This window comes from Lissotriton vulgaris, chromosome 2_1, assembly GCF_964263255.1.
Source record: "Lissotriton vulgaris chromosome 2_1, aLisVul1.2, whole genome shotgun sequence".
Classification (NCBI taxonomy): Eukaryota; Metazoa; Chordata; class Amphibia; order Caudata; family Salamandridae; genus Lissotriton; species Lissotriton vulgaris.
This window is the reverse complement of record NC_141687.1, coordinates 757,522,467-757,535,613: the sequence shown is the minus strand read 5'-3', so window position 1 is coordinate 757,535,613 and position 13,147 is coordinate 757,522,467. Positions and strand designations below refer to the sequence as shown.

The 13,147-nt window shown below is 51.4% G+C and overlaps 1 protein-coding gene across 1 annotated transcript in view; it reads right to left on the bottom strand.

Annotated features, from left to right (window-relative positions):
* Nucleotides 1-5,635: 5,635 nt before the first annotated feature.
* Nucleotides 5,636-13,147, bottom strand: part of HPS5 (HPS5 biogenesis of lysosomal organelles complex 2 subunit 2) — a 607,584-nt gene continuing 600,072 nt past the window's right edge. Inside the window, exon 23 of the mRNA XM_086956066.1 lies at nt 5,636-6,240. Within this exon, the coding sequence (XP_086812192.1) occupies nt 6,189-6,240 (52 nt within the window). The 3' untranslated portion in view covers nt 5,636-6,188. The remainder of the gene's footprint in view (nt 6,241-13,147) is intronic.

Below are 13,147 nucleotides of genomic sequence, written 5' to 3'. Positions count from 1 at the left end.
GCACAGTGAGTGCTGAAGCCTCCAAGGATAACTTGCACATGTTGTTGTGAGGTCTGATCTTCGCACCTTCCTAGACATAAAACAAATGCAGCTGCAGCCTAAATCTGGCTTTAAGCGGGTTTTATATTGCTTTGCCGAAAACACACGTAACACACTTGATGGTGCTTCGCATGCAGAGAGCTGGTGGAAGATGATGTGATCCTCTGCCACTGAGATTTTGAGGTATGGGCCCGCCCTGCTAAAACCCAAAAGAGACCGTCATAGATATAATATACTATGCTAATTAGGGAGGGTGAGAAATAGGTGTTGTTAATTCCTATTCATTTCAGCATCTTAGTATGCTGTCACTGTTCGCTTTTTATGGACTAGTAACTAGGCTGATAACTTTGTTTCTTATAATATGTTTGCTTGTATTATATAAGATACTGTGTTTGAGAACCCTGCATTAGTAAATAAATATTTCAAATATGCATGTGTCCTCATTTACTCCACGTTCTTGTTTGAAATGATTATATAGCGAAAGAGTGTTCATGTGTTCCACGATACCTGAGGTATTTTAAGTTCATGTTCTGGTTTGTCTAAACATTGGGAGTTTGTTATGACCAATGTGACACTGTAGCTAGCTCGGTAAGGGGATTTTGGGTACTGAGGTGAGTTTTGGGCCATCCTAATTCACTGAGGTTCCAAATCTCTATGCACAGTTCTGTAGGAGAACGGAATTCCTGCTACAGTTGTGAATGTAGATGGGGAGAGGGGGTGGGGGGTGGGAGGGTGTCCCTCGTGGTACACTCCCACCCTGCCCATGGTTGGGCTCCCACATGGGGAACCTGTGACGATGTTCACGGCTTAGCAATTGACAAAATGGACGGAGGTAGGCCTAGATACCATGGGCGACTGTGATCAAGATGGCTCCCTGGTCCCGTTTGCTGACTTGATGGACAGTTATGGTCTTCCCCGGGACAGTTTTTACATTAGGAGGCCTTGGTCCGTACCTTTGAACAGCTGTGGGGCAGGGGAGAGCCGGCAAAACACCCAGTATTACATGCGCTGATTACTCTGGGCACCGCAGGGCACCAAGTGAAAGGGCACCATGAGGCCCTGGTCACTGCTTCCGTTGCTCCACTGGGGAAGCTCCGAGGGAGGTGGGAGAGGGCGATAGGTGAAGTGTTAACTGAAGCAGAATGGAGTAAGGTCCTTCGGTCCCCCAAGAAGATATCCCGGAACACTAGGCTTAAGTACACGCAATTCAATTACATACATATGACCTATAGGACTCCACACCGACTCAATGTTATGTATGGGGGTGAAGTGAGGAACTGCACGAGGTGTAAACAGGCAGATGCGGGCTTCCTGCACATGACTTGGAGCTGTGACATCATCCGCAGGTGCTGGGAGGAGATTCTGGCCAAAATCAAGGAGGTTCTGAGGAGGGTATTGGACCCCACGATAGAAACTTGCCTGCTTGGCCTCTTCCCACGGCCGACTAAACGGAAGGTTGGGAATAGACTAATTGATTTGGTATTGGGTCTGGCCAAACGTAGGACAGTCCTGGAGTGGAAGTCCCCTTCTAGGCCTCAGGTGGCTAGCTGGAATCCAGATGTCAATAGTTGGGCGGGGGCAGAGAGCAGAGCCTTAAGTTGGGAGGAATCGAGGGGTATTCAGAAGCGACCTATAGCAGACCTCTGGAAAGAGGCTATGTCATCCTGGGATTGGCAGGATGCAGGGGAGGAACCCGGGGACAGTGTGACCCTTGTCTTAATGTAATAGACGGTACACATTAGATAGGAACAGACGCGCAAATGCATACTAAAAGGACTTTTCAGACCCTAGTTTGCGGAGCGGGAATGGCCCTAGCAAAAGATTAATAAGAGGAAAGAGACCCCCCCTAAGAAGTACACTTAATCCAGTGATTGCAGCTCACAGTTATGAATGAGCGACATTACCCTAGAGTAGGCTGCTCCAAGAACACCCTCTGCACAAAGTTTTGTTATTTGTTTAAGTGTTTTAAAACAAGAACTGAAACAGATGACAGCATTGCCGAGCCTAGGTTACGGCTGGAGGCTGCCTACCGGGATGGGACCGTGAAGTAGAAGTAGAAATTTTCAATAGCATGGTTGTATGTGATGCACGATATCTGGTAGATGTGAGTCCAGTAAGGTGGAAGGCACCTGAGAAAATAATGGCTTCTGTTCTGATGTACTACCTAACTGACATATTTAGGAAATGCCTCATTGACGATTACGAAATGTAAAGTAAATAACTGAGTTGTATGTATGAGCAACTGTCTTTAAAAAAAATGTCAATAAAAAATATGTTTAAAAAAACAGAAGAATATCCTAGACTCGCCGGTCGGGAGGATAGGCCTTTAACTGTACCGTGTCCTTAACAGCTCCAATGGAAGGGAGCATCTGAGAGGGAGTCAAGTGTGACTTTGGCACATTGATAATGATCCTCCGCGAATACAGTAGGTCCTCCATAGTCTAGAGGTGGGAGAGGACAGCATGGGGCAAGCTCGCCTTCAACAGCAAAGTCGGTGAGATAGGGGAAGACTGGCAACCCTGATCTCCGCAGATGAGCTGCAACCACCACTATCACCTTGGTGAACAGCAGAGGGACGCTGGAAAGGCTAACTGGGAGCCCAGGAAACTGAAAGTGCTTGTGGCCCACCATGAACCGCAGGTAACATCTGTGGGCAGGCAGGAAGGGGATGTGAAAATATGTGTCCTGCAAGCCTAATGCTCCCATCCAGTCTCCCTGGTCCAAGCCCAGGACCTGAGCAAGACTCAGCTTCTTGAACTTCTCCTTCTTGAGGAAGAAATTGAGAGAGCTCAGGTCAAGGATAGGACAAAGACCACTGTCTTTTTTGGGGACCAGAAAGTAAAGGGAATAGCAAGCACGATCCACTTATGGCGTCAGCACTCTCTATGGCTCTTTTGGCCAAGAGAGCCTTCACTTCCTGTCAGCCTGTCCCAAGTAGGTAGCATAGAGAGATGGGCAGGGCGGTAGGGATAGTCTCAAAAGGGAGGGAGTAGACCCTTCGGACAATCTACAAAGCCCACTGGTCCGGTGTTATAGACTGCCAATGGGGAAGGTGATTGTGGCTTCTACCCCCCCTTCCTCACCCCCCCCCCCCGAATGGGTGCCCATGTTGGTAAGAGAGCAGACTAGAAAGGCTTGGAGACTGCGACTGCTGGGGGAGCAGTCTACTGGCCCGAACTCTGGCTGCGTGACACATGGGGTCTGTGGGTCAAGTGTCCTCTGCCATGCAGAGGCTGGGAAGCTTGTGCGTCGCAGTGGCTGAGTGGGTAAAGACACAACTGGAAGTCCCTTCCGTGGCCACAAAAGAAGTGAAAGGGGGACTGGGGGCGACAAGGGCCATGGAAAGGCCCAAGGACCTGGCTGTAGCCCTGCTGTCCTTAAGGTGCTCCAGCGCAGAATCCACCTTGTCTCTGAAGTGACAGGAGCCATCAATGAGCATGTCCATAAGTGCTGACTGGACATTCCCAGAAAAGCCAGTAGGCCACTGTAGATGAAACCACTCTGTCCAGTGAGTCGGTGATGTCCAGCCCACACCGAATAGGGGATTTGGCTACATTCATCTCGTCGTAAACAGCCTGGGAGAGCATGGCCCAGGCCTCCTCCAGAACCATTGGCAGCGCCTGCGCAACCGTATCCCACAGATTGGGAGAAAAGCAGCCTAAAAGGCATGTGGTCTTCACAGACCGCAATGCCAGGCTAGTGGCAGAAAAAAAATTCTTGTCTAAGTTGTCCAGCCTCTAGGATTCCCAATCCGGTTGTGCTCTTGGAAAAGTGCCAGGATTTATGTGGTTAGAGGAGGTTTGGACTACCAAGCTTTATGGAGTAGGGTGTTCTGTGAGGAATTTGGGGTCTGCTGGAGCGGGGCAGTGACAACGGGCAAAGGCCATGTTCACAGTAGCCCCTGTGTTGGGCTTGGACGAAGTCCCAAGCAGAATATTATGAAGTGCTTTCTTAAATGGCAGAATTGATTCCGAAGGGGAGTCTCTAGGTTGAAGCACTTCCATCAAGACATTAGTCTTGACTGCCACCAAGGGCAAGCTAAGGTCCGGGACCTCAGCCAGCCTCCGCACTACCACTCCGAATGAAGCTCCTCCTCCACAGCCAAATTAGGTGGAGAGAGCAAGGCAGTATCTAGAGAGGTATCCAGTCCGCTGGCTTCCACAAAATCCTCACACCAGTCCATATTGGTCTCATAATGCTGGTATTCTTCAGGGTACAGTGACCCCTACTAGCCCTATCCCATAAAAATAAGGTTCAGGCTTGGGCCTGGAGCCATGGATCCAGCCATCGTCGGTGAAGCCCCTCTGGCTCCATGTCAGATTCAGGGATGTAAATGGGGAAGATTGAAATGTCATGACCAGCGCTGATCTGGATCCCTATGCAGATCCATGGAGCCTGACTGGCATGGGAGCTGCTGGATCCAGTAGGGGTCCCTTCTGAACCTGCGGGGTCCGAAAGCATGCGAATAGGAACAAGCCGCCCAAATATGAGGAGCATAGCCTTATAAAACTCTCAATTGGGATGGGGTTGCTCTGGCTCCCAGAAACTACGGGAGAAACTGAGCTCAGCTGTGCAGTCAGGCCTCGAGTGACGCTCCTTCATCTTGTTGGCCGATGGACGAGATTAAGTCAAAGCACGCTTCTACAACTTGTTTTTCTTGTGGCGGGAGTCACCCACATGGCCTGACTATTTTGAGTGCTACGAGCTTCATGGACTTCGCGACCGCTCCTTGGACCTTCCTTTCGCCTGGGATCTGGTACGTTGTGGCATTGCAACATCGAGCCGCCAGGAGCTTGAGGGCTTGCACCATCAAGTTCTTTTGGAGCATGGCGCAGCAATTAGAGCAGGCCTTCGAATTGTGGTTGCGCTCAAGGCACCAAAGGCATATAAGGTGTGGTTCCGCCACCGAGGGGTGTCAGGCGCCTCATGCCTTGAAGCTGGAATTCTTGGATGACATTCCTACCACACCAGAATGCAAAAACCTTGAAATACTTCAACAAAACATCAAAAAAAGTTAGTCAAAAATTGACTAAGGGGTAGCTCTTCCCAGCTCTGAGATGACCTACACAGAAAGAAAAAAAATGAGGTGAGCGTGCTGGGGTGGTGCCTATACAGGCTCCACAGACGTCCCTTCCAGTATGGACGCGGCCGACAATGCCACGCAGGGCCGAATGACGCCACTACTGAAACGCATGGGTACTGGTCAAGAAAATTTCCAGATACAGTCTGACTCCTCGGGATAATTCAAAGGTAAGGAATCTGTGGCTAGAAGTCTCTATCACATGTAACAACGTCTTTTAGCAGTGGCCTTTCAGTAAAGATATTTATCTGTAATAATGTTCCTCCGTTCAGCTTTCTATGCAGACATGCAATTTGGCTTTAGGTTGCTGATCTACTAATTATGTATGCTTTAAGAGAACGGAACAAAGTAGTCCAGGAGGATTTACTAAACTGCAACTCCATAGTAAACTGGAAATAACAGCAGATACTCTGTCAGCTGCAGAAGGAAGAACCTGTCCTATCTCACCTCTCACTGTTTGTGAGTCGGTTTATCTTATGAATCATGTAACCCCATTTTTCACTGACATCATAATAGTTATAATTCAGCATTACTGATATATATATTTATTTATCAACAGATACCTTGTTAGTTTCAAAATAACTCATTGTGCTGTGCTAGGCGAAGTATCCCTATTAAGAAACAGGAAATACAAACATCATGCATAGAGGAAAAGGTCACAAAAAATATAAAACACTGAACGCACAAGTTCAAGAAAATATGAAAAAATAGTATTTAAACAAATAACATTAGAACATTCACAAATACAAATCTAAAATAAATGCCGATGGTTGTTAGTGCAATTTTAAACATTCCATAAAGCTTTTGCTTTAAGAAGACACTAATAACTGAAAAGGGACAAATTGGGAACACAAATAGTATAAATTACTTGAAATTGAAAAATGGCGTAGGCTCATTTTATCAAACCACAAAGTTCTTTTAAATATTGCTTATATTGCTTGAAATAATACTGTTTGGAGAATACACATCACAAATGTTCATTTCAAGTGAGAGAAAAGGCAGCCCTTGATTATACAATAATTATTTATCATAAAGTACTCCATGATCAGTTTTAGTATTTCTATGTCTGTTAGGACCACAGGAATCTTTCACACTTTTCCAGCATACACTGAATCATTGCTCTGCAAAAGAAAACAAGAAGGAAAACATTATGCATGCAGTATTTTTTTTTACGAAGGGTAAGTTCAGCAAATCTTGGAATAATCTTAAAATAAGTATTAACAAATGATGATTTAACCAAATTACCCAATAAAACAGGTTTCTAACATATGTGTTCTGACTTTCACACAGAGTGTGTTTAACAAATTTGCACAACAGAAAATATTTTCCAAAACGACATTTATACAATCGTTCAACCTAAGGAACATTTTAGATAAATTGTTCCCACAGTAATGACCATCAACAGCCCCAGGCTGTAAGAAGCATAAACCTAGGGTCACATATGAACAAGTTACTTACCTTCGGTAACGATATATCTGTAAGAAACAGTAGTTAGTATTAGATTCCTTACCTTAGAATATCCCCAGGCGTCAGTCTGGATCCGGAAACTTTTGCGTAGCAGTACCCCTGCGCGTCGGTAGGCGTCGTCTACAGGCGTCCCCTGCGGCTCCGCGTCCGTCGTCGGCGTTGTGCGCCGTGATGACGTCGCTGGAGTATATAGACGCTGCCTCCGTGCGCTGACGTCAGTTCTTTGCACACAGCTTTTCCACGCCAGAACACGCAGAGCCATGTGAGAACCAACACTGGTGCCATTTGAAACTAGGGCCCTGAAAGGGATGTCCTTAACCCTAGGTATCAGTTCGCAGAACGGGGAGGATGGGTGGGGCGGTAAGGAATCGAATACTAACTACGGTTTCTTACAGATATATCGTTACCGAAGGTAAGTAACTTGTTCATCTGAAAGAAACAGGTTAGTATTAGATTCCTTACCTTAGAATAGATACCCCAGCAATATCAACCCCGGTGGTGGGTCTGCGAACCAATACAATCCTACACCAGAAAGTCCTGGAGGACAGAACGGCCTAAGAAGCCATCCCTCCGGACTTGACTGTCCAGGCAGTAGTGCCTCGCAAAGGTGTGCAGCGAGGCCCACGTAGCCGCCTGGCAAATGTCCTGCAAGGGGACTCCCCGGCCCAGGGCAGTAGTAGCCGCCGTGGCCCGAGTGGAATGGGCCCTCAGCCCATCAGGAGGCTCCTTCCGAGCCAAAGAGTAGCACGCTTTGATGCACAGAACGACCCACCGAGAGATGGTCCGTTTATGTACCGCCCGTCCCTTCTTCGCACCCACGTAGCCAACAAACAGTTGGTCATACACCCGGAACTGGCGTGTGCGATCCATATAAAATGAAAGCGCACGTTTTGGGTCCAGACGATGGAGCCGCTCTTCATCCTTTTAAGGATGCGGAGGCGGGAAGAAGGAAGGGAGGGTGATGGACTGCCCGATGTGAAAAGCAGAGACAACTTTGGGCAGGAAAGAAGGTCTCGTTCTCAGAACCACCTTGTCTGGATGAATGGACATGAAAGGAGGTTTGACAGAAAGAGCCTGGAGCTCACCCACTCTCCTGGCAGAGGTGATGGCAACCAGGAAGGCCGTCTTTAAAGTCAGAAGACGGAGAGGACAGGAATGAAGTGGCTCAAAGGGAGCACACATCAAGAAGGTTAGAACCAGGTTCAAGTCCCACTGAGGCATCACAAGCGGGACAGGCGGATACATGTGTGTGATGCCCTTCAAGAATCTTGTTACAATGGGGGACTTGAACAAAGAAGGTTGATCAGGCAGCCTCAGAAAGGCCGAAAGGGCAGAAAGGTAGCCCTTGATAGTGCCCAGAGCAGAGCCCTGCTGGGCAAGAGAAAGAAGGAAGAGAAGAACCTCAGAAAGAGGGGCAGAGAGAGGATCCACAGCCTTTGCTGTGCACCTTGCCATAAACTTGTTCCACCGACAGGCGTATTCCGATTTCGTGGAGGAACGCCTGGCTGCCAGAATCACATCACAGACTTCAGGAGGCAAGTCAAATGGCCTCAGCTGTCGCCGCTCAATCTCCACGCATGGAGGTGGAGGCTGGACAGGTTCGGGTGGAGGACCGTCCCCTGCTGCTGCGAAAGAAGGTCCTCCTGAAGGGGCAGGCGGATCGGGGGACCGACTGACATGCTGAGTAGCTCGGGATACCAGTACCTTAGAGCCCAGTCTGGAGCCACAAGGATGACTTGGGCCCGGTCGCGCCTGATCTTCTTCAGCACTCTGGGCAGAAGTGGTATAGGCGGAAAGGCGTATAACAGACCGCAACTCCACTCGCGCCGAAAGGCGTCGCCGTGCGAGTGGGGTCTTGGACACTCCAACGCACAGAACTGATGGCATTGCGCGTTCTCTTCTGTGGCGAATAGATCTAACCAAGGCTCTCCCCACTGCTGAAAGAGGCCTTGCGCCACGTCCGAGTTCAGACGCCATTCGTGATCCATCGAGCACCGACGGCTGAGTTTGTCCGCCCTGGCGTTCAGAGAACCTGCCAGGTGTTGAACCGTCAGAGTCACGCCCTGACGTTCCAGCCATTGCCAGAGGCGCAGAGCCTCCTGGCAAAGGGTCCACGACCCCACCCCGCCCTGCTTGTTGCAGTACCACATGGCGGTGGTATTGTCCGTGAACACCTGCACTACACTCCCGTTGACAAAGGGGAGGAATGCCTTCAGTGCCAAACGAATGGCCCGGAGCTCCAACAGGTTTATATGGAGCCGGGACTCCGCCGGAGACCAGATGCCTCTGATCTCTGCCTCTCCCAAGTTGCCTCCCCAGCCCTGGAGGGACGCGTCCGTCACAACAACGTGCTCCGGTTGGGGAAGGGAGAGGGATCTGCCTCTGACCCAATCGCGGTCCGTAAGCCACCACTGCAGTTGTCTTGCAGTGCCCTCTGAGATCAAGACATGGTCGGACAGGTTGCCCTGATGCTGGGCCCACTGAAACTTCAGGTCCCACTGCAGAGCCCGCATCCGCCACCGGGCGTGATGCACCAGAAGGATGCAGGAAGCCATCAGCCCCAGCAGCCGCAGCGTCAACCTGACCGAAACCCGGGATAACGGCTGAAAGATGGGAATCAAAGCCTGTATATCCTGGACTCGCCGTTCCGGAGGATAGACCCGAAACTGCGCCGAGTCGAGAACCGCTCCGATGAAAAGGAGCTTTTGAGAGGGACACAGGTGTGATTTCGGCACATTGATGGAGAACCCCAGCTCGTGCAGGAGGTCTGCCGTCATCTGAAGGTGGTGGACGACTGTCTGGGGCGAGCCCGCCTTCAACAACCAGTTGTCTCGATAGGGGAAAACTGAAACCCCCAATCTGCGCAGATGGGCTGCGATCACCGCCATCACCTTGCTGAACACCCGTTGGCCGCTGGTTAGGCCGAAGGGGAGCACGATAAACTGAAAGTGCTCGTGGCCTACCGTGAACCGCAGGTAACGCCGGTGGGCCGGCAGGACGGGGATGTGAAAATACGCATCTTGCAAGTCCAATGCTACCATCCAGTCTTGCGGGTCTAGAGCAGCCAAGACCTGAGCGAAAGTCAACATCTTGAACTTCTCCTTCCGGAGGAAGCCGTTGATGTTCCTTAAGTCCAAGATAGGACGTAGGCCCCCTTTGTCCTTCTTGGGTACCAGAAAGTAGTGGGAATAGCAACAACGTCCTACTTCTGGCCCAGGAACGCGCTCGATGGCCCCCTTGGCCAAGAGGGCCGTAACTTCCTCCCTCAGAAGTGCCAAGTGGTCCCCTGACACACGGTGGTTCTGCGGTGGCATGGCTGGAGGAGTGGTCTCGAAGGGGAGGGAGTAGCCCCTTCGGACGAGCTGCAGCACCCACCTGTCCGATGTTATTGTGCGCCAGTGGGAGAGGTGATGGCGAACCCTGCCCCCCACTGGCGTCACATGGGTCTGAAAGCACGGACTAGGAGGATTTAGTGGCAGATGCTGCGGGGGGAGGTGTGGTCTGACCTCGCCGCTGTCCCAGACCGCCACCATGGCGGTTTCCACGGCCGCCACCGCGTTGATAAGTCTGTTGCGGGGCGTGGCTGGCAGCACGTGTGGGACCGCCCCTTCCTTGGCCACGAAAGGAGCGAAACGAACCCGTTTGCTGGCGCTGGATCGAGAGACCCAAGGACTTGGCCGTGACCCTGGAGTCCTTGAAGCGCTCCAGCGCGTGGTCCGCTTTGTCGCCAAACAGGCGACTGCCATCAAACGGCATGTCCATTAATGCATTCTGGACATCTGCCGAGAAGTTGGCGGATCTCAGCCAGGCGTGGCGACGAATCGCCACCGTCGTGGACATCGCTCTGCCCAGCGAGTCGGTCGTATCAAGACCACACCTGATGGAGTATCTTGCTGCGTCTCGGCCTTCAATCATAGCCTTGCCGAGCTTAGCCCGTACCTCCGGCGGGCATTCAGGCAGCAGGTCAGCGACCGTATCCCACAGAGAGTGGGTGTAGCGGCCCAAGAGGCACGCAGTGTTGAAAGACCGCAGTCCCAGACTCAGGGACGAGAATAACTTTTTGCCATACTGGTCGTACCTCTTTGATTCCCTGTAATGCGGGGCCGACGGGAATGCGGTTTGGGAAGTGGAGGCCTGGATCACCAGACTCTCAGGGGTGGGATGGGTGGACAGAAACTTGGGGTCGTCCGAACACGGACGGTGGCGTCTGGCCAAGTTCCTATCCACAGGCGAACCTGAAGCGGACCTGGACCACGTGCCCAAAAGAACGTCAGTTAAGGCCTCGTTGAACGGCAGCAGTGGCTCCTGTGGGCATGACTGCGGTTTGAGGACCTCAGTGAGGATGTTAGTCCTCACGGCCGCGACGGGGAGCACAAGGTTTAGGGCCTTGGCAGCCCTCATCAATACCACTGAATAAGCTGCCCCCTCCTCCGAAGCCACGGTAGGAGGCGAGACAAAGCCAGGGTTGGGGGAGTCATCCAGACCACTGGCGTCACCCAAGTCACCCGTCCAGTCCACGTCTTACTGACACTCGCGGGTCAGAGGGTCTTCAGACCCCTCCCACTCCTCTCCGTAATCTACATCTTCACCATATTCGGAATCAACAATGTAGACCGGCTCCTCGGGGTTCACAGGCCCCTTCGGCGTCGGGCTCGGCGTCGGACGACGCCGGTTCGACTCCCCGTCCGGAGTCGGAGAGGGAATGGGGGCGGTGCCACCCGGAGCCGGAGCCGCGCGGGGGCGGCGCCAGGGGTTGCCCCGATGGAATCGGCGCCGGAGAGGCCGGTTGACCAGCCGGCGTCGACCCTGAGGGTTCCTGCGGCGCCGGGGCCGGAGCCGTCGGCGACGCCGGGGCCGGAGCACCCGACGGCGCCGGGGCTGGAGCACCCGAACCGCCAGGGCCCCCGGACGGGACCACAGGGCCCGAAGGCGCCGCAGAACCCGTCGGAGGAGACAGAGCCCTCATGGCCATGAGGAACGCCTCTATCTCCTCGGGCGACGCGCCTTGCCGAGGGACCGCAGGGTATGGAGCAGGCCGCGCCGGCGACTCACGCGGAGCCGCGGGGGTGGGGCCACCCGAACCCCCGGCCGCATCGCGTGAGCGTCGGGGGGAGTCGGGGGTACGATGACGACGACCCAACTTTTTGTGCTTCCTACCTGAGGAACCAGAGGAATGGTGACGACTCCCGGAGCGCTCGTGACGGCTCCGCGACCGCTCCCTTGACCTCCGGCCGGACCGGGACCGCTCTCGACGCGGGGCTGACACCCGGAGCTCGAGCAGCTTGTGGGACCGCTCCCGTCTAGGCCCGGCAATCGACGCAGGCGTCCACGTCGTGGTTGGGGCCCAGGCACCGGAGGCAAAGTCGGTGATGGTCTGTGACCGACATCGTACGGTCACAGTTGTCACAGTTCTTAAAACCGGGCATCCTACCGGCACCGTAAGAAGAGTCAAAAAGATCAAAGGTCAAAAAACTTGGTCAAAAGACCGGAGTACTGCACTTCTCGGATCTGCGCTAACTGGCGCGGAAAAAAGAAGAAATGACGTCAGCGCGCGGAGGCGGCGTCTATATACTCCAGCGACGTCATCACGGCGCCAACGTCGGATGCGGAGCCGCAGGGGACGTCTGCAGACGACGCCTACCGACGCGCAGGGGTACTGCTACGCAAAAGTTTCCGGATCCAGACTGACGCCTGGGGATATTCTAAGGTAAGGAATCTAATACTAACCTGTTTCTTTCAGATTAACGGCCTCAGCAAATAACAGGACAAAAACATATGGGGCTACCTCGTAATACTACAAGGGTACAAGTGTATTTTAGGCACATGAAAAGACAATGTTCCCTTTGGAAAAAATGTTCAGTACAGAGACAGATTATTCATAATAACATGAGCAAAGTGAAAACAAATCAAGGAAAAGCCCATATACAAAAATCAATAATGTTTTAATTTGTTCAATTTGAGTGTTTGCCACGTGCAAGAAAGAAGCAATGGCCCAGTGAACAAGTACAAAGAGGTGATAAGAAAAGTGTGTGCAAAATATATACAGTTAAAGCAGTGAGTCTCAGTCATACTAACAAGGTTTAGTTTACATTAATGTTTTGAGCTAGGTTGAACTTTAACCAATCCGAACAATCTGTCAACATTTTGACCCCAGAACCAAGACATGGAGAATCTTCCCTTTAGCAATATTCAATTATAGTAGCCATACACGCACAGTACATAAGATGATGCAATTTCAAAAGAAGGAAGACCTGAACACAGCAGTCAACAAATAACTTACACCAGCACCGCACCTGGCTGAGAATGGAGTCATCAAAGCCTAATGGGCTTCTATACTAATAAAATAAAATAATGAACACACAAGGGAAAGCAGAAACTTGCACTCCAAGAGACTGACACATGGCTTATATGTGTGCTATAAAATGAGCACAATTTCTGAAGAGTGTGCGATTATATATGCATTTTAAAATTTCTGAAAATAGATCTGAGATCTATAACGAAGACAGATCTGCAAAAGTGGACCTCTTGACAGAGCGTTACTATATAATGAAGCAGCATATG